This window comes from Oncorhynchus tshawytscha, linkage group LG16 (assembly GCF_018296145.1).
Source record: "Oncorhynchus tshawytscha isolate Ot180627B linkage group LG16, Otsh_v2.0, whole genome shotgun sequence".
In the NCBI taxonomy this organism is placed as follows: Eukaryota; Metazoa; Chordata; class Actinopteri; order Salmoniformes; family Salmonidae; genus Oncorhynchus; species Oncorhynchus tshawytscha.
Window position 1 is genome coordinate 53,251,166 of NC_056444.1, and position 27,769 is coordinate 53,278,934.

The following is a 27,769-nucleotide window of genomic DNA, read 5'->3' on the forward strand; positions in this document are numbered from 1 at the left end:
TCAGATATCGTTCAGTTACTGCCTCTCTTAGCGGCGGGTAGGCCTACATCCTATGTGATATGGAGCATTGTGGCCTTAATTAAATGGGGAAATTTACGATCAATATCATTTCTTATGACTCATTTTTGTAGATATGACATTCCATTAGTGGTGTGCACCGCCAGCCGTCAAATATACGTTATTTTCTCCAAATAGGACAAAGGACGCGCACGCTACAATAATGGCCACGTACAGCTGTGCTGATACTGTTTCAAATCTGCCCGTTCATTTTCGAAATCACACTGTTGGATTGATGTTAACGGTCGCCGGTGTCGTTCCTCAATTCGGAATGTAAGGACTGACCACGACTTTTGTGGACTACAGCAAAAGTAATATCACAGAAAGATTGGAATAGTCTGCGGGTGGAATTTTTCATAAGGTAAGAATACAACATTAGCCTAAGCATCCACGCATAATTCTCGAGGCTGGGTGATTAGATTAATTTAACACACCTATTTAAATGATTTATGAACCAGATAAGTAGCTACTAATGCAGTTTATTAAAACAAAACAAAATTGCGTATTCTTGCTAATTCAATGCTTAAGGTAAACTGTATTTCTCTTCACTTAACATGTTGATGTCATGGCGAAACCAACCCTTCATAGACTAGAAAACCAGAGACTGGAATTTATATGCAAACCTCTTGAATAAAATATAGCCTAAACTGTGCCTACATAGGAGGTCATCCTTGGATGCATTTTATTAAATGTTGATATGCCTAATTTGATGAACAAGACAGAATTCGAAATGAATTAACCGTTATCATTTGACAAGGCACGAGCGCTGTAATCATCGGAGAAGTCACGGTTTACTGTACATTGCCTGCAGTCAGAGTGAGGAAGCTCTATCTATGTATGATTCCATTGCAAGAACTCGGTTGAACTGTTTAAAATTAAAGGCTTGAGAACTTCAGAGTTTGTGAGAAGAAGATAGAAGACAGTTGAATGGTTATATGAATTGCGTGTTTTATGTATATGGAATTGGATCTCAGAAAATACAACGCTTTGGCAGCATAGAAAACAGTAAATTACAATACAGAAATGACTAGAAAATGGATGCATCTGTGGTTAGGTCTACAGCCTGACTTCCCAAAGCTTCTGGTATAACGTAGCAGGTAGCCTAGCTGTTAAGAGCGATGGGCCAGTAACCTAAAAGGTCACTGGTTCAAATCCCTTAGGTGGGCATTGTGCCCTTGAGCAAGGTAGTGTACACTGAAGAACAACTGCTCCCTGGGCATTTGATTAAGGTAGCCCTCCCCCACCTCTCTGAATCAGAAGGTTAAATATGGAAGAGGCATTTCGGTTGAATGCATTCAGTTGTGGAACTGACTAGGTTTTCCCCTTTCTTGCGCCTTTTCAATATATCAACTACAATGGTGTCTTGTGAACATTATCAATCATTTATATCAGGCACATATTCATCCTCAGGCAGAGACTAGTACTTTGTCTCAACTTTTTTTTTTCTATTGAATTGCGTAAAACATTTTCGTTTTTGTTAAGTTATACCAAGCTTTCGTGTCTAATGGCGGGTAATGATTTTTCTTGGCTCTGCCGTTGCGTTGCATTGTGGCCAGTTGTTTGCGCCAACCTAATCATTTAAGTGTTGTCTAACAGGGCCATAAGGAAAGGGACGGAGGAACTGCTTATTGCCTCCACTTTTGTCTGTAGATTACCATATATTACACAACTGACAGGATATTGGAAACTGGTTGTCGGTGTGACTGAAGACCACATTTGCCTACTGAGCTAAACCTTAGACATTATCTCTGAGAGAGCCACTACACAATTGTTTAGGTCTCTGGCATCTTGTTTAGGTCTCTGGCCGTCTGGTGAACTGGCTCCACTACTTTCACTCTTCCTTTCAATCTTGGCACCAGTGTTACTGACCATGTATCGTCCGGACTGCATTAACCTGCTAAGCAAAAGCCGAGACGTTGGGTCTTTCAGCCCAAACACAAAATTACAAGTCTTTCAGGTCTCTGGCAAGGTTACTCATCACATGAAACAAGTGAATGAACTATCTCATATACCACATCTATCTAAATATCATTGATAGGCCTACATCTGAGCACCAGTACAAACCCTTTCTTACACACACCTGAACATGAGCACACATTTACCACACACCTTTGAAAACAAAGACCAATATACTGGACACAAATACTATTTACAAATACACATTCAGGTACACACTTGAATACAATTATACATGCAATCATACACCAAATTACATGTAGCCTATGCATTTGCACATGACTTAAGAATATTCCATATCATACACACCTGAACAGAAATTAAATGCTTCCTAGTCATTCAGTAGTATTAATTAAGGCAGCTTATGAATCATACACACAAGCTTGTCACCTGCCGCCCCTCTGTTTAAAATATTTTAACTAGGGCATTGCCGACTAGGATTCTTTTTTAGACTTGTGAATTACGGGGTGCAGGTGCACTAGATAGCAAGGTTATTATAGTAAACTAAAACTGAAATTTAAGCCAAAACTAATCATGAAAAAACTATTTAGTAAAATGAAATAAAATAATTAACTTGTTTCAAAAACTAAAACTGTACTGAAACTATTATCTTCGACTCCAAAAGAAACTAAAACACAATAATAATCATTGTGAATTATGTTCAGTTTTAATTTTCTTTTCAAACATTTGGCAAAAATCAAATGGGTTTTCATATAGGTTTTCAAGTTTTGGGGGGGATTTTCAAGCTACTGATCTGTCTGTGAGGAAAGCTGCTGGAGACAAGAAGCAAGTACAGGGAGGGAACATTTAGTGAAACACGGACAGGAACAGAATACTGAGTTTTCCCCTGTCCGGACAGGGGAAAACAAAAACACCAATGCTGACATAGGGATCTAACAGAGAAACAAACAGATATAGGAGGGGCAATCAACAAGGTAATGGAGTCCAGGTGAGTCCAGCGAGTGCTGATGTGCATAATGATGGTGACAGGTGTGGGTAATGATGGGCAGCCTGGCGCCCTGTAGCGCCAGAGAGGAAGAGCGGGAAGAGGCGTGACAGTACTCCCCCTTCCCCCTAGGGGCGCAACCTGGCGTCCCACCTGGGTGAGCCTGACGGGCCGGCCGAGATGTGGGCGGTGGACAAGCCGGCTGAGGCGTAGAAGCCCGGCGAGCCGGCGGAGGCGTGGGAGCCCGACGATCCGGCATAGGCGTGAAAGCCTGACAATCCCGCTGAGGCGTGGGAGCCTGATGAGCCGGCTGAGGCGTGGAGCCTGACGATCCGGCAGAGGCGTGAAAGCCTGACAATCCCGCTGAGGCGTGGGAGCCTGATGAGCCGGCTGAGGCGTGGGAGCCTGATGAGCCGGCTGAGGCGTGGAGCCCGACGACCTGGCAGAGGCGTGAAAGCCTGACAATCCCGCTGAGGCATGGGAGCCTGATGAGCCGGCTGAGGCGTGGAGCCCGACGACCCGGCTGAGGCATGACGTGGGATGGGCGCTTGCCGAGCCAACCGAGGCAATGAAACCTCTCGAGTCGGTAAAGGCGTGGAAGCCCGATGAGCCATCTGAGGCACCCCCGGGTTCCTACGGCAACGGCACCGGGCCCGACGTCTTCAACAAAAAACAAAACCCTCCCTGATGCTTCAAATATTGGTAAAAGGAATGACGCTGGAGACAAGAAGCAATTACAGGGAGGGAACATTTAATGAAACACCTACAGGAACAGAATACGGACAGTGTCTGGACAGGGGAAAACAAAAAGTCCAGGTGAAGTCCAGGTGAGTCCAGCGAGCGCTAATGCGCGTAATGATGGTGACAGGTGTGCGTGACACTGTCAGGTCGAGCACTAGCTCAGAGCATGCGCAGACCAGCTGGCTGGTGTGTTTACGGACATATTCAATCAATCCCTATTCCAGTTGTTCCCACATGCTTCAAGAGGGCCACCATTGTTCCTGTTCCCAAGAAAGCTAAGGTAACTGAGCTAAACGACTACCGCCCCGTAGCACTCACTTCCGTCATCATGAAGTGTTTTGAGAGACTAGTCAAGGACCATATCACCTCCACCCTACCTGACACCCTAGACCCACTCCAATTTGCTTACCGCCCAAATAGGTCCACAGACGATGCAATCTCAACCACACTGCACACTGCCCTAACCCATCTGGACAAGAGGAATACCTATGTGAGAATGCTGTTCATCGACTACAGCTCGGCATTTAACACCATATTGCCCTCCAAGCTCGTCATCAAGCTCGAGACCCTGGGTCTCGACCCCGCCCTGTGCAACTGGGTACTTGACTTCCTGACGGGCCGCCCCCAGGTGGTGAGGGTAGGCAACAACATTTACACCCCGCTGATGCTCAACACTGGGGCCCCACAAGAGTGCGTTCTGAGCCCTCTCCTGTACTCCCTGTACACCCACGACTGCGTGGCCACGCACGCCTCCAACTCAATCATCAAGTTTGCGGACGACACAACAGTGGTAGGCTTGATTACCAACAACGACGAGACGGCCTACAGGGAGGAGGTGAGGGCCCTCGGAGTGTGGTGTCAGGAAAATAACCTCACACTCAACGTCAACAAAACTAAGGAGATGATTGTGGACTTCAGGAAACAGCAGAGGGAACACCCCCCTATCCACATCGATGGAACAGTAGTGGAGAGGGTAGTAAGTTTTAAGTTCCTTGGCGTACACATCACAGACAAACTGAATTGGTCCACCCACACAGACAGCATCGTGAAGAAGGCGCAGCAGCGCCTCTTCAACCTCAGGAGGCTGAAGAAATTCGGCTTGTCACCAAAAGCACTCACAAACTTCTACAGATGCACAATCGAGAGCATCCTGTCGGGCTGTATCACCGCCTGGTACGGCAACTGCTCCGCCCACAACCGTAAGGCTCTCCAGAGGGTAGTGAGGTCTGCACAACGCATCACCGGGGCAAACTACCTGCCCTCCAGGACACCTACACCACCCGATGTCACAGGAAGGCCATAAAGATCATCAAGGACAACAACCACCCGAGCCACTGCCTGTTCACCCCGCTATCATCCAGAAGGCGAGGTCAGTACAGGTGCATCAAAGCTGGGACCGAGAGACTGAAAAACAGCTTCTATCTCAAGGCCATCAGACTGTTAAACAGCCACCACTAACATTGAGTGGCTGCTGCCAACACACTGACTCAACTCCAGCCACTTTAATAATGGGAATTGATGAGAAATGATGTCAAATATATCACTAGCCACTTTAAACAATGCTACCTAATATAATGTTTACATACATATACATATGAGATGAATAATGTAGGGTATATACTGTACTCTATATCATCTACTGCATCTTTATGTAATACATGTTTCACTTGCCACTTTGTTTACATACTCATCTCATATGTATATACTGCACTCAATACCACCTACTGTATCTTGCCTATGCTGCTCTGTACCATCACTCATTCATATATCTTTATGTACATATTCTTTATCCCCTTACACTTGTGTCTATAAGGTAGTAGTTTTGGAATTGTTAGCTAGATTACTTGTTGGTTATTACTGCATTGTCGGAACTAGAAGCAGAAGCATTTCGCTACACTCGCATTAACATCTGCTAACCATGTGTATGTGACAAATAAAATTTGATTTGATTTGATTTGATAGCGAGGAGGAGTGGGAGTAGGCATGACACTGTCAGGTATATGCTGCCAGGAGATCGTGATATTTCAAATAGGCCTAGCTTGTGCATCACTATCACTAGCTAATCTCAGTTAACCCGGAACTAAAGTATTGCGTAATTGGTCAGCTGCTCGATTAAGTTCTGGGTCCATACATGTTAAGAGAAGTGTTCAAGAAATGCTAGAACGAGGGGTGGAACTGGAACGAGAAGCTCCACCCTCTCTCTTTGCAAGTTTGGGGCCCGAATTTCCCTTCCCCTTCCGAAATTCAAAAGATGCTAACACCTGCGAAATCGTGATTTGTCAAAATAACCAGTGACAAAAAAAACTACATCAGAACTACTGCAGCTCGTCATAACTTTGTTGATATTTTTATCAACCTACTGCATACCTATTAAAATATACATTTTAGTGTGCAGGGTGTGCTATCAGCATGCTAACACTCATTAAGACAGAGCGGTAGCATCGCTAGCATTCACTGGTTGAAGTTGAAGTAACATTTGAGTGTAATTGAGTTCACTGGTGACGATGACATGAATATACAGGTAACTGCAAAAATAATGGAAACACTTGAGTAAATGAGGGATACAAAGTGTATTGAAAGCAGGTGCTTCCACAACTCAATTGAACACTTATGGGAGATTCTAGAGTGGGGCCTCAGCTGAGACAGCGTTTTCCACCAACATCAACCAAACACCAAATTATAAAATTTCTTGTGGAAGAATGGTGTCGCATCCCTCCAATAGAGTTCCAGACACTTGTAGAATCTATGCCAAGGTGCATTGAAGCTGTTCTGGCTCAAAGTGGCGCAATGCCCGTTTAAGGCACTTTATGCTAGTGTTTCCTTTATTTTGGCAGTTACCTGTATATCATTCATGACATTTGGACGGGAGCTATAATTACGGTTATAATACAACAAAATCTGTATGTCGTTATTGCATGAGTTCAGGCGTGGCTGAACTGTTTTTAATGGGGAAAGGTTGGTGCGTACCCCGCTTCTGTGATTTTCGTTGAAAGCTCTGGACCTATTACTGCCGAATATAAAAGAAAGATAAAAACACACAAATATAATCAAGTTGGTGGAGATTACACTTTAGGACAGGTGGAAGGTCAAAAAAGGAGACCATGAGAACATCGTGGGGAATCATTGTACATGGATGAGGTCTGCCAAGTTTTTCAAATGTCAAAGGAGGGCTCTCACAGAAAAAGTGTGAATACCACTGCCAACCTAGCCGCTGGCCTTACCACACTCTACTGGCAAATACTTGACTCTATGATGGTAGTATATGGGTCATTCTACAGAAGTGGTGGAAATTGGGGGTTGGGAAAAAAATCTAATTTGTATCCTATTTTTTCTAACTTTAAGCACACATGTCGTCCAACATATGTCATACAGTACCAGTCAAAAGCTTTCCAATCTTTAGGGATCTCGGACGATACGAAAGAGAGTTTGAACAGAATGGTAATAGGGGTTGCAACAATGGCGGCGGATAATTACACATACAGTACCAGTTAAAAGTTTGGATACACCTACTCACAGCAATAGAAAACAACTGTTGATGTCTGTATACAATGCTCCAGGCTATGACAATGTCTTCCTGTTCTTTGTTTTGTTATGTGTTACACAGTACCAGTCAAAGGTTTGGACACACCCACTCATTCAAGTGTTTTTCTTTATTTTTTATTTTTTAAATTTTTTCAAATTTTTTACCCCCGTTTTCTCCCCAATTTCGTAGTATCAAATTATTAGTAGTTACTATCTTGTCTCATCACTACAACTCCTGTACGGGCTCGGGAGAGACGAAGGTCGAAAGTCATGCGTCCTCTGAAACACAACCCAACCAAGCCGCACTGCTTCTTAACACAGCGCGCATCCAACCCGGAAGCCAGCCACACCAATGTGTCGGAGGAAACACCATGCACCTCGCGACCTTGGTTAGCGTGCACTGCGCCCGGCCCGCCACAGGAGTCGCTGGTGCGCGATGAGACAAGGATTTCCCTACCGGCCAAAATTTGTACTATTTTCTACACTGTAGAAAAAACTATGAAATAACACATATGGAATCATGTAGTAAAAACAAAAAAGTGTTAAACAAATCAAAATATATTTTATATTTGAGATTCTTCAAAGTAGCCACCCTTTGTGGCAGGTAGCCTAATGGTTAGAGCGTTGTGCCAGTAACCGAAAAGTTGCTAGATTGAATCCCTGAGGTAAAAATCATCTGTCGTTCTGCCCCTGAGCAAGGCAGTTAACCCACTGTTCCTAGGCCATCATTGTAAATAAGAATTTGTTCTTAACTGACTTGCCTATTTAAATAAAGGTTAAATAAAAAAATAAAAAAATAGCCTTGATGACAGCTTTGCACACTCTTGACATTTTCTCAACCAGCTTCATGGGGAATGTTTTTCAACAGTCTTGAAGGAGTTCCCACATACGCTGAGCACTTGTTGGCTGCTTTTCCTTCACTCTGCGGTCTAACTCATCCCAAGCTATCTCAATTGGGTTGACGTTGGGTGATTGTGGAGGCCAGGTCATCTGATGCAGCACTCCATCACTGTCCTTGGTCAAATAGCCCTTACACAGCCTGGAAGTGTGTTTTGGGTCATTTTCTTGTTGAAAAACTAATGATAGTCCCACTAAGTGCAAACCAGCTGGCGTATGGCGTATCAGATGGCGTATCGCTGCAAAATGCTATGGTAGCCATGCTGGCTAAGTGTGCCTTGAACAAAAATCTCAAATTTGGACTCATCAGATCAAAGGACAGATTTCCACCTGTCTAATGTTCATTACTCGTGTTTCTTGGCCCAGGCATGTCTCTTCTTCTTATTGGTGTCCTTTAGTAGTGGTTTCTTAGCAGCAATTCCACCATGAAGGCCTGATTTCACGCAGTATCCTCTGAACAGTTGATATTGAGATATGTCTGTTACTTGAACTCTGTGAAGCATGTATTTGGTCTGCAATCTGAGGTGCAGTTAACTCTAATGAACATCCTCTGTAGCAGATGTAACTCTGGGTCTTCCTTTCCTGTGGCGGTCCTCATGAGAGCCAGTTTCATCATAGCGCTTGATATTTTTTGCGACTGCTCTTGAAGAAACTTTCAAAGTTCTTGCAATTGTCTGGATTGATTGACCTTCATGTCTTAAAGTAATGATGGACTGTCATTTCTCTGCTTATTTGAGCTGCTCTTGCCATAATATGGACTTGGTATTTTACCAAATAGGGCTATCTTCTGTATACCACCCCTACCTTGTCACAACACTGATTGGCTCAAACGCATTAAGAAGGAAAGATATTCCACAAATTAAATTATACCGAGGCACACCTGAATTTGAAATGAATTGCAGGTGACTACCTCATGAAGATGGTTGAGAGAATGCCAAGAGTGTGCAAAGCTGTCATCAAGGCAAAGGGTGGCTACTTTGAAGAATCTCAAATATAAAATATATTTTGATTTGTAATAACACTTTTTTGGTTACTACATGATTCCATATGTGTTATTCCATAGTTGTGATGTCTTCACTATTATTCTACAATGTAGAAAATATTTTTTTAAATAAGAAAAACCCTTGAATGAGTAGGTGTGTCCAAACTTTTGACTGGTACTGTATGTTTTAGAATTTTTTATTAATTAATATACAATGAAAAGATGAAATGTCTTCAGTAAATAAGTATTCAACTCCTTTGTTATGGCAAACCTAAATAAGTTTTGCTAAATAAATTGCAGTTACTCCACAATACTAACCTAATTGACAGAGTAAAAAGACGGAAGCCTGCACAGAATAAAAATATTCCAAAACATGCATCCTGTTTGCAACAAGGCACTCAAGTAATACTGCCAGAAATGTGGCAAAGAAATTCACTTTTTGTCCTGAATACAAAGTGTTAGGTTTGGTGCAAATCCAACACAACACATTTCTGAATACTACTCTCCATATTTTTAAGCATAGTGGTAGCTGCATCATGTTATGGGTATGCTTGTATTCTTTAAGGACTGGTGAGATTTTCAGGATAAAAAATAAATGGAATGGAGCTAAGTACAGGCAATATCCTAGTGGAAAACCTGGTTCAGTCTGCTTTCCTCCAGACACTGGGAGATTAATTCACCTTTCAGCAGGACAATAACCTAACCCACAAGGCCAAATCTACACTAGAGTTGTTTACCAAGAGGACAGAGTGGCCGAGTTATAGTTTTGAAAATCTATGGCAAGACTTGAAAATGGTTGTCTAGCAATGATCAACAACCAATTTGACAGAGCTTGAAGAATTTTGAAATTAATAATGGGTAAATATTGTACAATTCAGGTGTGCCAAGCTCTTAAGAGACTTACCCAAAAAGACTCACTGCTGTAATCACTGCCAAAGGTGATTCTAACATGTATTGGCTCAGGTGTGTGAATACTTATGTAAATGAGATATTTCTGTATTTCATTTTCAATAAATTTGCAACAATGTCTAAAAACATGTTTTGACTTAGCCATTATGGGGTAGTGTGTGTCGATGGGTGACCATTTAAACAAATATTTAGTCCATTTTTAATTCAGGTTGTAACTCAACACAATGTGGATGGATTAAGTCAAGGGGTATGAATACTTTCTGAAAGCACTGTAAATGAAGGACTAGATGGATATAACTCGTTTTAGCATAGACACTGCCATTCCACCATCAGCTAGGTGAGGATTTCTATGAGTTGGAAGCCAATTATCAAATAAAATAAAATAAACGTTTATTTGTCACATGCTTTGTAAAACACAGGTGTAGACTAACAGTGAAATGCTTACTTACGGGTCCTTTTCCAACAATGCAGAGTTAAAGATAAAAAATGGAATAAAAAAATAGAAATAGTGACACGAGGAATAAATATCCAGTGAATAACGAATAACAATAATGAGTAAAAATAAGATGGCTATATACAGGGAGTATCAGTAGCGGTATGAGGTAATTGAGGTAGCTATGTAGGTAGGGGTTAAGTGACTAGGCACTTAACTAGGATAGATAATAGACAGTAGCAACAGCGAATGTGGTGAGTGTAAAAGTGTGTGTTTGAGTTTGTGCATATGTTATGTGTGTGTGGGCGTATGTAGTGTTTGTGTGTGTACAGTGCATTCCAAAAGTATTCAGACTCCTTGACTTTTTCCACATTTTGTCACGTTACAAGCTTATTCAGAAATCTACACACAATACCCCATAAAGGGAAAACTGGTTTTTAGAAAAGTTTGCAAATTTATAAAATCAGAACAGAACAGAGTAAGTATTTAGACCCTTTGCTATGAAACTCGAACTTGAGCCCAGGTGCATCCTGTTTCCATTGATCATCCTTGAGATGTTTCTACAAGTTGATTGGAGTCCACCTGTGGTTAATTCAATTGATTGGACATGATTTGGAAAGGCACACACCTGTCTATATAAGGTTCCACAGTTGACAGTGCATGTCAGAGCAAAAACCAAGCCATGAGGTCAAAGGAATTGTCCGTAGAGCTCTGAGACTGGATTGTATTGAGGCACAGATCTGGGGAAGGCTACGAAAACATTTCTGCAGCATTGAAGGTCCCCAAGAACACAGTCGCCTCCATCATTCTTAAAGGGAAGAAGTTTGGAACCACCAAGACTGCGCCGCAAGGCCAAACTGAGCAATAGGGGGGAAGGGCCTTCGTTAGAGCTACAGAGTTCCTCTGTGGAGATGGGAGAACCTTCCAGAAGGACAACCACTTCTGCAGGACTCCACCAATTAGGCCTTTATGGTAGAGTGGCCAGACAGAAGCCACTCCTCAGTAAAAGGCACATGGCAGCCTGCTTGGAGTTTGCCAAAAGGCACCTAAAGGACTAAGGCAATGAGAAACACGATGCCAAGCGTCACGTCTGGAGGAAACCTGGCACCATCCCTATGGTGAAGCATGGTGGTGGCAGCATCATGCTGTGGGGATGTATTTCAGCAGCAGGGACTAAGAGACTAGTTAGGATCGAGGGAAAGATGAACGGAGCAAAGTACAGAAAGATCGTTGATGAAAACCTGCTCCTGAGCACTCAGGACCTCTGACTGGGGCGAAGATTCTCCTTCCAATAGGACAACAACCTTGATCACAAAGCCAAGACAATGCAGGAGTGGCTTCGGGACAAGTCTCTGAATGTCCTTGAGTGGCCCAGCCAGAGCCTGGTCTTGAATACCCAAGAAGACTCGAGGCTGTAATCGCTGCCAAAGGTGCTTCAACAAAGTATACATTTGCAAACATTTCTAAAAAGCTGTTTTTGCTTTGTCTTTATGGGTTCATTGTGTTTCGGTTGATGAGGGTAAAAAATGATTTAATCAATTTTAGAATAAGGTTGTACCATAACAAAATGTGGAAAAAGTCAAGGGGTCTGAATACTTTTCAAATGCACTGTATGTGTGTGTTGGAGTGTCAGTGTAAGTCTGTGTGAGTGTGTGAGTAGAGTCTAGTGTGTGTGCATACTAGTCAGTGCAAGAGAGTTAGCGCAAAAATGGGTCAATGCAGGTCGTCCCGAGCCATTTATGATTAGCTATTTAGCAGAGAGAACAGTCTACGACTTGGGTGGCTGGAGTCTTCTTCAAATTGGGTTTCTTATGGTTTGTAAACCAAAAACTAAGGTTATATCCAGGTTCCAAGACCAATATTTATACCGGGACATTGTTTCCAAGATCCAGACCTAGCAAGTTGAGAGCATGACAAGTTAAAGACCATATTTATAGTAGAGTGCATTATAGTAGAGTACAATGAAGTACAGTAGAGTAGGTTACAGTACAGTATAGGGGTGTGAACTTTTAAACATTAAAATGTTTGAGCAAAATTGGGATGTTAACATTTTTAAAAATCCTTAACCATTTCTTTGTTTAAATTTTTTCTCACAAAATTAAAATCCCAGTGCAGTTATTAAAAAACTACCACTAACAACAGGTCATGATCATCATAATAAAGGGGAAAATGTAAATTACAAAAAATGCCTAACGCAGCAATGCTGTAAAGTTGGGAGATATGCATCTTTCAAATGATTTACCACAGATAGGAAGTGCTCTGCACTTTACCACCATTAAGTTGGAGAAGTGGCAGAGAAAGGCAAGCGACAGCAGAGAACAGCCTGCTCTGCCCTGAGTCAGTATATGGAGTCTGCTGCTGCGCTGTGCTTTTAGCTGACCCAATGTTACAACGATTGGTGCTTTGTAAACATGCTGAAGTACGGACTGACTACTGGGAACTTCATCAGCAAGCTGTCAAACTATTGCAAATGAGTGACAAGCTACACATTGTTTATCAGTGCAGTGCCCAACATCCTTACACTCTTAGAGAAAAGGTGCTATCCCAATAGGACAACACTTTTTTTGTTGCAGGGAGACCCTTTCGGGTTCCATGTAGAACCTTTTCTACAGAGTGTTCTACATGGAACCCCAAAGGGTTCTACCTGGAGGCAAAAAGGGTTCTACCTGCAACCAAAAAAGTTATCCTATGGGGACAGATGAAGAACCCTTTTGGGTGTAGCTATTGTAGCTTGCTAAAGTTCCATCCCTGTGTACAGGTTAGCGTTTATCGAATCTTGTTCTGGAGGCAGCTCTGCAGAGTGGTCACTAGCTGGCACAGCCACAAAATCATAAAACCTAATCCTAACCTTAACCATACTGCTTAGCCTCCTAACCTTAAATTAAGTCCAAAAAGCAATATTTAGAGCGAATTTTGACTTTGCAGCTCGCCTATCTAAGGAGAAGTCACTCAGTTCTGCTTCCAGGACAAGACTCATGACAATAAACGTCAACCTGCCCCTGTGTTTGTCAGTGAAGCTAACTAGCTAGCTAGCTAGCAGGCAGGCAGGCTACAACAAGCTAAATCAGATGAGGAAATCACTGGTGACCAATATACTTGCACATATTTTGTGCATGAGTAGAGAGAAGTCATTCTGTCATTTTGTTTTCTCACTGTATATCAGAGTGTGCGTCTGTGTCTGTCCCAGTGCCCGTGTTTCATAGCGAGTGACCTGCACAACAGGTCACGGGAGACAATGCTCACAAATGGATTTAGAATTTTGTAATATTGTTACGTGGCAGTTGGAATGTTGAGTGACCAAAACCACTATCAAACTATTAAACAGTGATCACAATAGAAAGCGACCCCTCGATACAGGACTTAGGGGCCAAGTTTTCGGTTTGAGATTCAGCCTATGACTGAATTATTGCCCCATAGCGGTCATACGCAATAGGACCATATTCTGCATTGTGAATTCACAAGGGATTTTTACGGAACACTGATCAAAAATGTCTGTTTAAACATGAAGAAATGTTCCATTTGTCACATCCCTACTACAGTAGAGTACAGTAGAGTACAGTAGAGTAGAGTACAGTAGAGTGGGGTACAGTACAGTACAGTAGAGTACAGTACAGTACAGTAGAGTACAGTAGAGTACAGTAGAGTGGGGTACAGTACAGTACAGTAGTGCACAGTACAGTGGTCCTCTGTAGTTCGAGATGCCTGTGCTGTCACAGTTGCCATAATGGCAAAGATACAAAGATGAGACCTCTATACACTCACAGGTTAGTTTATGATGTAGACCCATCTAATCCCGGGTCGGACCCCCTTTGCCTCCAGAATGGCCTGAATTCTTCTGGGCATTCTACAAGATGTCGGAAACGTTCCACAGGGATGTTGGTCCATGCCTACGTGATGGCATCACGCAGTTGCTGCAGATTGGACAGCGGTACATTCGCGCTGCGAACAGCCCGTTCCATCACATACCAAAGATGTTCTATTGGGTTGAGGTCTGGGGACTGACCAGGCCACTCAAGTAAACTGAACTCGCTGTCATGTTCCAGGCAATATTTTTTCCATTCCTCAACTTTGCAGTGTTGGTGATTGCGTGCCAATTGGAGAAGCTTTTTCTTGTTTTTAGCTGATAGGAGTGGAACCATGTGTGCTGCAATAGCCCATCCATGACAAGGATCAACGAGTTGTACATTCTGAGATGCCGTTCTACACACTACTGTTGTACTGCACCGTCATTTGTCTGTTTGTGGCCCGTCTGTTAACTTGCACGATTCTTGCCATTCTCGTTCGACCTCTCTCATCAACAAGCTGTTTTTGCCCACAGGACTGCCGCTGACTGGATGGTTTTAGTTTGTCGCAGCATTCTCTGTAAACCTTAGACATTGTCATGCATGAAAAGCCCAGCAGGGCAGGCGTTTCTGAGATTTGGATTCGGCGCCCTGGCACCAACGATCACCCAACGCTCAAAGTCGCTTAGGTCCCTCATTTTGCCCATTCTAACGTTCAATCGAACTGTCACTGAATGCCTCGATGCCTGTCTGCCTGCTTTATATAACAAGCCACGGCCATGTGACTCACTGTCTGTAGGAGCGATCCATTTTCTTGAACAGGGTGGTGTACCTAATAAACTGGCCGGTGAGTGTATATCTCTGGTGTCAATTGTTTTGGTTGTGATCATTTTGGTTTTGACTTGTTTTGGACTTTAAAGAATCCCCATAGGTAAAATATGGCTGGCTTTCTTTCATTTGGACAGATGGACATCCCAGTAAACGTATTTTAGTCCCAAAACCGTACTTTACATATTTCTTGATATATTAGATGTTCGGCAGACAGACTACTCACCATGGGGCCTTGCTGGGGAAGGATGCAATCCCAGTCGATTTCAAAAGGTGGGACAGGATAAAACAACTCCTAATTAGATCGGTATATTTCAATGTAATAACAAGATGTTTGATTGAAATAATGGTGTTAAAAATGGCTTTCTTTTCAAACAGCCACCTCTCAATAGAAACAAGTTTATAAACAATGACTTTGTACTACATTCATTTAACAATGAATATGTGTTTGTTATTGCCTTGGATTGAATTAGAACATATCATGATGTTAATAAATGTTTTAAGTTTAGAGACTTTTTTTTTACAGTAGTTTGTTTTTATTTACCCCCCCAAAATTTGATTTGAATATATAGTTTTGTTTTACAGCACCTTCCACTTTCACCCTATGCATTCTTTTGAGTATATTATTTTTGCATCTCGACCTCCTTGAGTTATTCCTTTTCATGGTTTTGAGTCCGAATAACTTTTGAACTCCCCAAAATATTTGTCATAATTCGCTCTTTTATGATTGCTTAATCAATAGAGACTACACCAACGCACAGGACATACTTTTGCTCTGTGCAAAGTTGAGGATTTGATCATTCATTTACTGTCAGCATGTCTTCTGCAAGACCTCCAGTCCCTAATGACTCAAATCAAGTACTTTATCAACCTGGAATGAAGTGTTGCCGATCACTCTGCATCAGAGATATCATATTGGGATAATTGTTTATCACAAGTTGATTATTCGTCATTCACTGAAGATGAGTCAGATTGCATCTTGGCTTCTGAAGGACTAGTTCCACCCACTTGGTGAGAGTGCTGTGTCTTCTGCCTGCCTGCCTGCCTGCCTGCCTGCCTGCCTGCCTGCCTGCCTGCCTGCCTGCCTGCCTGCCTGCCTCCCTGCCTGCCTGCCTGCCTTCCTGCCTGCCTGCCTGCCTGCCTCCCTGCCTCCCTGCCTCCCTGCCTGCCTGCCTTCCTGCCTGCCTGCCTGCCTGCCTGCCTGTAGTGGATGACTCAGCGGGCCACGCCAGCTGTAATTCCTAAACTGTCTCTGACTCCCCCATCCTGGAGACAGGCTTTGTACTCCATGACACTACACTATTCTGCACTATTCCAAAAGGGGAAGATCAGTTAATACCTCGGAATAGTAAGCCCCACTCTGCTTCCATTCAGGCCCAGTCGCTCACATGGACAATGGGAGTGTCAGATATCTTCCAGTAACAGATCATGCTGATGATGGTACGCTGAAGAGGGCTGTTTGTATGCATGGGAGGATGACGCTGTAGTCAGCCATTTGATAGCACTCCAAGAACACTCGCCACAACACTCTGAGGCCTTGTACGTAAAACAGAAAAGATGTCACGATTGTACTATGTATGTACATGTTCTGAGAGACCCTATGACCTAACCTGTGTCATTAATAAATTGGAGACCTGTGTCTCTTAAACAACACAGTAAAAACAGGCGAAGGGTAATCTGATCCTAGATCTTTCATTCAGGGCAACTTCTGACTAAGCTCTACTATATCTGGCTCTACTTATCAGCTGTTTGCCATTCACTTATAGGAGGCATAGTGTTGCCTTCATGATAATGTCATAAGCATGTCATAATACTCCATAACGTGTGAATTATGTCAGTAAGCTGCCGATAGTTTCCAAGACATGTTCGCCAGCGTTCGTGACATTATTCGGAATCATATTTATATTGTGTTTACATTTCAGCTATACATGTTATTAACTTCCTAATGGGACCTCCATTATGGCAGTTCACACACGTCACATAGAAATGCTTGGAAACACAAATGTCAGTTCAACTAAAATAAATTGAATAGTTCTACTCTTTATTGTATTGTTCTGGGTTTTGCGGTTCCCTTTCAGGTTTTCACTCGATGTTACCACAAAATGGGAATATCAGCTTGGAACCACTCCCTGACTAGACAAGTGACTTCTCTTTTTGAGTGTGGCATTGTGCTATTTTAGCTGACTTCCCGAGCGGTAGGTGAAAAGCTCTCTTTGGATGACCAGAGCCTTTCAGTGACTTAATGAGTCTCTCCTGGGGCCAAAGCAAAGTGCTTGTTGGGTTTTAGGGTCGCGAGGCTTCACGGCTACGAGGGTGTGCAGGCGACGCTTCCGGTGTAGACGCCGGCTTGCTGCGGCACGGAGTGTCCGTGTTCTTTTCCGACAGCTCTGGAGAGACAGGCGCTCTCGGCCTAGGCCGATGCATTGTGCTGATTGGTGGCAAGGCACCGGGGGCATGCGCAGCTCTCCCGCCCCAACTCACAAACCAATGGGGAGATGTAGGTCAGCTTCACATTCAAACACACACACCTCTGTTCTGTCTCTCCAAACACACTGACCTGTCTATTTGTCTGTATCCTATCCTTTTGTGTGATATACTGTCTCCATCAATCTACTTTATATTCTGTCTATTTCTTTCTCTGTCTCTCACTCTCATTAACTCACACACTTATTCACTTACTCTCTCTCTCTCTATATATATATATATATATAGATATGTACAGTACCAGTCAAAAGTTTGGACACACCTACTCATTCAAGGGTTTTCCTTTAGTTTTTACTATTTTCTACATTGTAGTATAATAGTGACGATATCACAATGATAAAATAACACATATGGAATCGTTTAGTAACCAAAAAAGTGTTAAACATATCAAAATCTATTTAAAATTTTAGATTCTTAATAGTAGCCACCCTTTGCTTTGATGACAGCTGTGGTAGCCATTCTGGTTAAGTGTGCCTTGAATTCTAAATAAAGCACAGACAGTATCACCAGCAAAGCACCCCTACACCCTCTCACCTCCTCCTCCATGCTTCACGGTGGGAACCACACATGCCAAGATAATCTGTTTACCTACTCTGCGTCTCACAATGACTGGTTGGAACCAAAAATCTCAAGTTTGGACTCATCAGACCAAAGGACAGATTTCCACCAGTCTAATGTCCATTTCTCGTTTTTCTTGGCCCAAGCAAGTCGCTTCTTCTTATTGGTGTCCTTTAGTAGTGGTTTCTTTGCAGCAATTCGACCATGAAGGCCTGACTTCAGTCTCCTCTGAACCGTAGTTGTTGAGATGTGTCTGTTACTTGAAGTCTGTGAAGCATTTATTTGGGCTGCAATCTGAGGCGCAGTTAACTCTAATGAACTTATCCTCTGTAGAAGAGGTAACTCTGGGTCTTCCTTTCCTTTGGCATTCCTCATGAGAGCCAGTTTCATCATAGCGTTTGATGGTTTTTGCGACTGCACTCGAAGAATCTTTCAAAGTTCTTGCAATTTTCCAGATTGACTGACCTTCATGTCTTAAAGTAATGATGGACTGTCATTTGTCTTTGCTTATAAGAGCTGTTCTTTTTATAATATGGACTTGGTCATTTACCATATAGGGCAATCTTCTGTATACCACCCGTACCTTGTCACAACACAACTGATTGGCTCAAACAGATTAAGAAGGAAAGAAATTCCACAAATGAACTTTTAGCAAGGCACACCTGTAATTGAAATGCATTCCAGGTGACTACCTCATGAAGCTGGTTGAGAGAATGCCAAGAGTGTGCAAAGCTGTCATCAAGGCAAAGGGTGGCTACTTCAAAATAATCTAAAATAAAAGTTGATTTGTTTTACACTTTTTTGGTTACTGCATTATTCCATATGTGTTATTGCATAGTTTTGATGTCTTCACTATTATTCTACAATGTAGAAAATAGTACAGATATAGAAAAACACTTGAATGAGTAGGTTTGTCCAAACTTTTGACAAGTACTGTATATCTACAGTATCTACCTATCTCTATATGTGATGATGTGATGCATTCTGTAGCCCCCCTCTCCCCCATGTCTCACTAAGCTTCACTGACAGATTTGCAAAGCACTAAATTACTCATCCAAAGAGTAGGAGGACGTGGGACTAAATCTTGGCTCCTTATGCAACACTTTGTTTGAGACCATTGAAATTATTTTGATAGGCTACTAGGCTTCCACATTGCCACCGACAACGCTGGCATTGTATTTATTTGTTTAATGAAGTGAACAACATGTTAGACAGTATGTTTATATTACAAATACAGCATCATTCGATACATCATTTGGCATTACTCTGAATCTGGTTCTTATGTCGGTGCACATCCTGCAATTTATTTCATCTATACTCTGGGACATTATGGCTCGCCAGCATTTTTCTTGGGACATAGCCATACGTAAACTGTATATTTATGTAATGAGTTGTTGATTAAGCAGGACCACTGACTGGAAATATTGATCAAGCCAGACTGATATCAGATGATTTGTGGACTTTGGGGGATGTTTGGCCTGCAGACTTGGGCTGGCGCCTTGCTGCTTTGGCAATGTCGCCGGCACACAAAGGTCTAGAGAAAAACTGAAACATGGACAAAGAGAAGACTTTTAAAGACTTTGACAGTCCATCAGAGTTGGACATTTTACCTTAAGCTCCCGAATGGCTCAGACAGACGCCACAAATTGGGAGCACAGATTCAGCTGCAGAACAGCGCACCTGGAAGATTGTAGGGCTTAAGTGACTCGCTCAAATGCAGGAGAGGCTATCTGTGATCTACCTTGTGGTGGCCAGTTGACCTCCCCTATTGTCCAGCACGGGATTCAAACTGGAAACCTTCTGGCTTCTGGTCCACTCGTCTAACCTCTGAACTTCCTACTGCCCGAGATCAGAGGAGATGTGAAGGAGGAAGCACCCCACTACAACTGAAGCCACATAATGAGAACTTAGCCAATACCCCATGTGTCTGTCCACTCCCTTCCACATCTCTGAAAGAGCCTGTCAAAAACAGACCAGGCTAAAAAGATTGTAGACAAACAATATGTGTAACTTTGACGAATGACTTACAAACTATCCTGAACAAAAATATAAACGCAACATGTAAAGTGTTGGTCCCATGTTTCATGAGCTGAAATAAAAGATCCCAAAAATGTTCAATACTCACAAAAAGGTTATTTCTCTAAATTTTGGTGCACAAATTTGTTTACATTCCTGTTAGTGAGCATTTCTCCTTTGCCAAGATAATCCATCCACCTGACAGGTATGTCATTTCAAGAAGCGGATTAAACAACACCATCATTACGCAGGTGCACCTTGTGCTGGGGACAATAAATTGCCACTTTAAAATGTGCAGTTTTGTCACACAACACAATGCCACAGTATGTCCAACCGACCTCACAACCGCAGACCACATGTAACCACGCCAGCCCAGGACCTCTACATCCGGCTTCTTCACCTGCGGTATCATCTGAGACCAGCCATCCGGACAGCTGATGAATCTGAGGAGCATGTGCGTCTGTAATTCTTTCCTTTTGTGAGGAAAAAAAACATTCTGATTGGCTGGGCCAGCTCCCCAGTGGATTGGCCTGTCTCCCAAGTGGGTGGTCCTATGCCCTCCCAGGCCCACGCATGGCTGCACCACTGCCCAGTCATGTGAAATCCATAGATTAGTGCCTAATTTATTTATTTCAATTGACTGATTTAATTTAATGAACTGTAACTCAGTAAAATTTTGAAATGGCATGTTGCTTTTATATTTTTGTTCAGTATAGTTCTAATGTTTTTGCAATGACATCTGTATCAAAATAGATCTTAGGAGTCTTTTCTCCTCTGAGTCAAATAATAATATTCAATCAGAGGAAAAAAAATGGGTAGTTGAAATTACGCATCAATATTGTATTGTATAGATGTTACAAATATAGGCTAAGCACAGAGGAGACGACAACCAAGAAAATTATATTGTCCCAATAAATTATTTCTTATTATTGCGGTTTACTCCCACTGCCACAGGGAACTAAGCATATACGTTATTTTCTCCAAATAGGACAAAGGACGCGCACGCTACAATAATGGCCACGTACAGCTGTGCTGATACTGTTTCAAATCTGCCCGTTCATTTTCGAAATCACACTGTTGGATTGATGTTAACGGTCGCCGGTGTCGTTCCTCAATTCGGAATGTAAGGACTGACCACGACTTTTGTGGACTACAGCAAAAGTAATATCACAGAAAGATTGGAATAGTCTGCGGGTGGAATCTTTCATAAGGTAAGAATACAATATTAGCCTAAGCATCCACACATAATTCACGAGGCTGGGTGATTAGATTAATTTAGCAAACCTATTTAAATGATTTATGAACCAGATAAGTAAAATTCATTCCTGGCTCCCAAGTGGGTCGGCCTATGCCCTCCCAGGCCCAGCCATGGCTGAGCCCCTGCACAGTCATGTGAAATCCATAGATTAGGGCCTAATGAATTTATTTCAGTTGACTGATTTCCTTATATGAACTGTAACTCAGTAAAATTCTGTGACATTTTTGCATGTTGAGTTTAGATTTTTGTTCAGTGTAATATTGCTCAATTGCTGCACCCACAATCATTTCAAATCAAGATTTTGTTAGAATTATGCTCTAAGTGCATCTCATGGGTAAGTTTGGGAGGCAGCTGTGACCTGGGCATTTTGATAAGGCTAGGTTTACATCATTATGAGTGTCTGAGCCTTCTGCTTATAAAAGGACTCCAATGGCTCCAACCTGTCTGTCGACTCAATTTATTAGGTGGCACCACTTGCCCCTTTATGCTTATGCTATTGGTCATCGTCATTCTCTACAGGAAACCACAAGAATCTCTGCAAAAGCTTTTAGCTGGCTTTCTCCATGACCTGATTCACACAATAGGGTGGATATTTCCAGCAAGGTTCCAGTAACTATGGTGGATGTGTAACAAGGCCAGCCCAGTACAGCTCGGCTGGGTTGGCCCTATAATGGGATTCAGGCTGCTCTGTGGCTGAATCTGTGCTGCTGAATCTGTGGTGTGTCGGGGGTTTGGTATGCGCTGACAGCAAAAAGACATGCCCAGAGTTGTAGGGATAGTTTGCAATTTTTTCATCATCATCTTTCAAATGGTTAGCAACAATATCTTGAGCAGTATTGCAATAATCTTTCACTTATTTTGCAGGTTAATATTAATTGGGATGAGTCTTGTCCTGGAGGCAGAACTGAGCAATTGGCGCTTAGGGCCAATTGCAAATTCAAAATGGGCTATATTGTAAAAATGAATGAAAGCAACAAAAAAAGCTTTTTGATGTTTCATTTAAGGTTAGGGTTAGGCACAAGGGTTAGCAGTGTGGTTAAGGTTAGAGTTAGGGTTAAGTTTCAAATCAGATTTTATGACTTGGTGGCTGTGCTAGCAAGTGACTACTCTGCAGAGCTGCGTCCAGTACAAGATTAATTACGAAAAACGCTAACCTGCATTTATTTCCTGTACCTGGGACTTCTCCCAATTAGTAACCTCATGCTGTGCTAGCAGCACACTACCATATCGGCTGTCATCAGTAGGGTGGGAATTGCCAAGAACCTCAATATACGATAGTATCACAATACTTAGGTGCCGATACGACATGTGTGGCGATTCTATATATACCACGATTTATTTACAATTCTATAAGTATTGCGATTCTATGTTACTAACATATTGCTCACTATATGTCTGCTGCAGAGGGACAAGAGAGAGCCATGAGAAAATGTTTGATCAGACATGTAGTGCCAAAAACATATTGGCTCACAAAAATATTGAGGCCAAGCTATAAAAGGAGAAATACCAGAGTTTTGGACTAGGTACAAATGACTAGCGCTAGCTAACGTTAACTACCTACAAGAAGAAGAAAAAAAGAATATACATTATATATTTATTTATTTATTTTGAGAATCGATCCTTAGAATAAATATAATCTCTTCAAAAAATAATTTTGTGACACTCTACTGTATCGATTTTTCCCGCCATCACTAGTCATCAGTATAATGACAAGGTTCTGACATTGACTTGCCTGCCCGCAGTGGTGTGCTGTCTCATAACCAGCAGTGGTCCAATAAGTGCTTGCTAAATGGGAATTCAGTCAAATATCAACCAAAAGTTGATGTTAATCTGATGTCTTTACCCAGTAGTTTCCCTTAGTGTAGAATGTAGTTGGTTGATTGAGTGATTGATTGATTTAGATTATTAAAAACGCTACTTTGTAACATAACATACACTATATATTCAGAAGTATGTGGACACGCCTTCAAATGAGTGGATTCGGCTTTTTCAGCCCAACCCATGGCTGACAGGTGTATAAAATCGAGCACACAGCCATGCAATCTCCATAGACAAACATTGGCAGTAGAATGCCCTTACTGAAGAGCTCAGTAATTTTTAACGTGGCACCATCATAAGATGCCACCTTTCCAACAAGTCAGTTTGTCCTGCTAGAGCTGCCCCTGTCAACTGTAAGTGCTGTTATTGTGAAATGGAAAAATCTAGGAGCAACAACGGCTCAGCCACAAAGTGGTAGGTGACACAAGCTCACAGAACGAGACTGCTGAGTGTTGAAGCGTTTAAAAATCATCTGTCCTTGGTTTCTACACTCACTACCGAGTTCCAAACTGCTTCTAGAAACAAAGTCAGCACAAGAACTGTTCGTTGGGAGCTTAATGAAATGGGTTTCCACGGCCAAGCAGCCGCACACAAGCCTAAGATCACCATGCGCAATGCCAAGCGTCGTCAGGAGTGGTGTGAAGCTCACCGCCATTGGACTCTGGAGCAATGGAAACTCGTTCTCCAGAGCAATGAATTACGCTTCACCATCTGGCAGTCCAACGAACAAATCTGGGTTTGGCAGATGCCAAGAGGTTCCTGCCCTAATGCATAGTGGCAACTGTAAAGTTTGGTGGAGGAGGCATAATGGTCTGGGACAGTTTTTCATGGTTCGGGCTAGGCCCCTTAATTCCAGTGAAGGGAAATCTTAACGCTACAGCATACAATGACATTCCAGACGATTCTGTGCTTCCAACTTTGTGGCAACAGTTTGAGAAAGATTTTGGAATGAGATGTACGACGAGCAGTTGTCCACATACTTTTGGTCATGTAGTGTATCTTTTTGCAATGCAACCCTGAATGTAAAGCTCAAACCGAAAGCTAGCACCACAAAACAATGCAATAGCTGTTGGAGGCAGGAACTCGGATAAGTTGGCTAGCCTTTGTACGAGAGGCCTGAGCGATGACATCTCACTCATTTTGAGTGTCTCTCCTTGGGGTATGGCCCAGAGCACATCACTCTCCGGACAACAAAACAGACAGGAAATAGAAGTGAATTGACAACACCCCAGCTGCGCCAAGTGTTTTACACTTCACTGTGGTGTGGGGGAAAATGGATCTCCTTTGTGTATTCTCTCTAGCAAGGGCAATTTGACTGAGAAAATAGCTTTGAATGCTGATCAAAGAGCATAATGCAGTGTACACATACCTGCAGATGGCTGATGTGAAAAGAGTGGCATGTGGATTGTTTGGGGGTCATTATGCTGTCCATACAGACATTTTATGGAAAACAGGGAGTTGATTGACACATTGTCATATGTCCTATTACCATACTGGCCATATCTATTATTGGGAATAAATGTGATAAAAATGTATTCAATACAGTAGCATCTTGGTATGCTACTGTATTGAACTATACAATATTACTTTACAGCACCGCCAGTTTGAATCAGGAGCAAGAATTGGATTTCGTGTTACTGGCACCATTTCATTATTTCCAGATTGTGAAATTCCCCAAGTTGGGGCCAGTTGCAGGACATGGCAGTGAATAGTGAAGCCTACCTTAGAGCATCCGTAGCCTACCGTAGAGTCTAGTTTTGGATTCAGCCAATGAACCTAATAGATGGTCGAAATTGTAAACTCTGCTGGAGTGTGTGGTCAAATTCTCTTTGGTTGCACATGAAATGAACCTGCCTTCACTTGCACCATGTTCACCATAAGTGTTTCACAATGAGTGGCCTATCAGTTGATTGTTAAAATTGAATTGGAATTGTTTTGTATTGAAGTAATGTGAATGTAAACTATTACTCCTTTATCATCTCTCTTTGTATCCTTCTCCCCTCCCCTCCTATTTTCTCTTCCTTTTCACCCTCTCCAGGCCTGTTAGTGACGCTGGCTGGGCTTGGCCACTCCTCCCCAGTCTCTCCCCCTCCTTCACCCTCCCCTTCTACTAATTCTCTCCTGCTGCTGCCACCACCATGCCCTCTGTCCCCTGCTGCACCACCTATCCTGTGGAAAGTGCCTGTCTGCCCCGGTAGGATGCCCGAGTCGCCCTGCTGTGCCCTGCGCCCCCTCCTGCCCGCCTCCACCACTACCAACGCCGTTTCCTCCTCCTCCGCTGTGACCTCTCCTCTCGCCGCCGCCCCGCCCCCCGATGGCATCGTCCCCGCGCTCCGCCATGGATGAGGATGAGGTGAGCGAAGTGATCAGCACCAACGCGCTGGCCTGGCTGGTGTGCTCAGCCGTGTCCATCCTGGCCAACGCCTGGGGCATCCTGAGCGTCAGCGCCAAGCAGAAGAAGTGGAAGCCACTGGAGTTCCTCATCTGCACGCTGGCCGGCACGCACATCCTTAACATGGCCATCCCCATCACCATGTACTGCGTCATCACCCTGCGCCGACAGCACTCCAGCTACCAATGGAACGAGGGCCTGTGCAAGGTGTTCGTGTCCACCTTCTACACCCTGACGCTGGTCACCTGCTTCTCAGTCACCTCACTCTCCTACCACCGCATGTGGATGGTACGCTGGCCCGTCAACTACAGGTATGTGTGGGGAAGAACTGGCGTCTAGTTTGATTGCTTCTCTCTTGCTGTGTGTTGTTGCGGGTGGGTGGACTCTCTTGTGCGAATGTCCCGTATCTTTTTTTAAATAATTTTTTTTTTTTTCATTTTATATTTTTCTCACTCCATATACAAACTTATACATACGAACAATAACTTACAGACGCACACAAACAGTGACTACGTTTGTTTGTCCTGTTTCTACAGATGCTGTGAAAAGTTGCACGTCCAAAAGAAAAGTGGAAAGGCATTCAGTGCATTCGGAAGTTATTCAAACCCCTTGACCTTTTCCACATTTTGTTATGTTACGGCCTTATTCTAAAATTGATAAAATTATATTTTTTCTTTATCAATCTACACACAATACCCCATAATGATGAAGCGAAAACAGGTTTTCATACATTTTTCCAAATGTATATATAAAAAAAACTGAAATACCTCATTTATATAAGTATTCAGACCCTTTGCTATGACACTCAAAATTGAGCTGAGGTGCATCCTGTTTCCATTGATCATAGCATCCTTGAGATGTTTCTACAACTTGATTGGAGTCCACCTGTGGTCAATTCAATTGATTGAACTTGATTTGGAAAGGCTCACACCTATGTATATATGGTCCCACAGTTGGCAGTGCATGTCAGAGCAAAAACCAAGCCATGAGGTCGAAGGAATTATCCGTAGAGCTCCAAGACAGGATTGTGTCTAGGCAGATCTGGGGAAGGGTACCAAAAGTTCTGCAGCATTGAAAGTCCCCAAGAGTACATTCTTAAATGGAAGAAGTTTGAAACCACCAAGACTCTTCCTAGAGCTGGCCACCCGGCCAAACTGAGCAATCGAAGGAGAAGGGCCTTGGTCAGGGAGGTGACCAAGAACCCGATGGTCACTCTGACAGAGCTCCAGAGTTCCTCTGTGGCGATGAAGGAAAATCATCTCTGCAGCACTCCACCAATCAGGCCTTTATGGTAGAGTGGCCAGACGGAAGCCACTCCTCAGTAAAAGGCACATGACAGCCTGCTTGGAGTTTGCCAGAAGGCACCTAAAGTACTCTCAGACCTTGAGAAACAACAATGAACTATTTTGCCAGAATGTCAAGCGTCACATCTGGAGGAAACCTGGCATCATCCCTACGGTGAAACATGGTGGTGGCAGCATCTTGCTATGGGGATGTTTTTCAGCGGCAGGGACAGGGAGACTAGTCAGGATCGAGGGAAAGATAAACGGAGAAAAGTACAGAGAGATCCTTGATGAAAACCTGGTCCAGAGCGCTCAGGACCCCAGACTGGGGCGACGGTTCACCTTCCAACAGGACAACGACCCTAAGCATACAGCCAAAACAACGCAGGTGTGGCTTAGGGACAAGTCTCTGAATGTCCTTGAGTGGCCCAGCCAGAGCCCGGACTTGAACTCGATCGAACATCTCTGGAGAGACCTGAAAATAGTGGGCAGCAACGCTCCCCATCCAACCTGACAGAGCTTGAGAGGATCTGCAGAGAAGAATGGAAGAAACTCCCCAAATTGTAGAGTCATACCCAAGAATACTTGCGGCTGTAACCGCTGCCAAAGATCCTTCAACAAAATACTGAGTAACGGGTCTGAATACTTATGTCCTGTAAATGTGATTTTTAAAATGTATAATACATTTGCAAAAATGTCTTAAACCCTGTTTTTGCTTTGTCATTATGGGGTATTCTGTGTAGATTGATGAGAGGGGGGGAAATTAATCAATTTTAGAATAAGGCTGTAACATAACAAAATGTAGAAAAAGTCAAGGGGTCTGAAGATATTTTCAAATTCACTGTATATACAGGGGCAGCCATTGATTGTGCTTTTGGTCCCACTTTTTTTAAAGTGGTGCATATAC

General features: G+C 42.9%; 1 protein-coding gene across 2 annotated transcripts in view; it reads left to right on the top strand.

The window, feature by feature from the left end:
* Positions 1-27,769, top strand: part of LOC112233040 (probable G-protein coupled receptor 153) — a 62,301-nt gene continuing 34,532 nt past the window's right edge. The window contains exons 1-2 of one of the 2 annotated variants that reach the window (XM_024400403.2): positions 1-418; positions 25,226-25,890. In XM_024400403.2, coding sequence (XP_024256171.1) covers positions 25,502-25,890 — 389 coding nt within the window. In that variant the 5' untranslated portion in view covers positions 1-418; positions 25,226-25,501. Of the gene's footprint in view, positions 419-20,987; positions 21,323-25,225; positions 25,891-27,769 lie in introns of those variants that run through there. The other variant, XM_042299352.1, reaches the window with a different exon arrangement.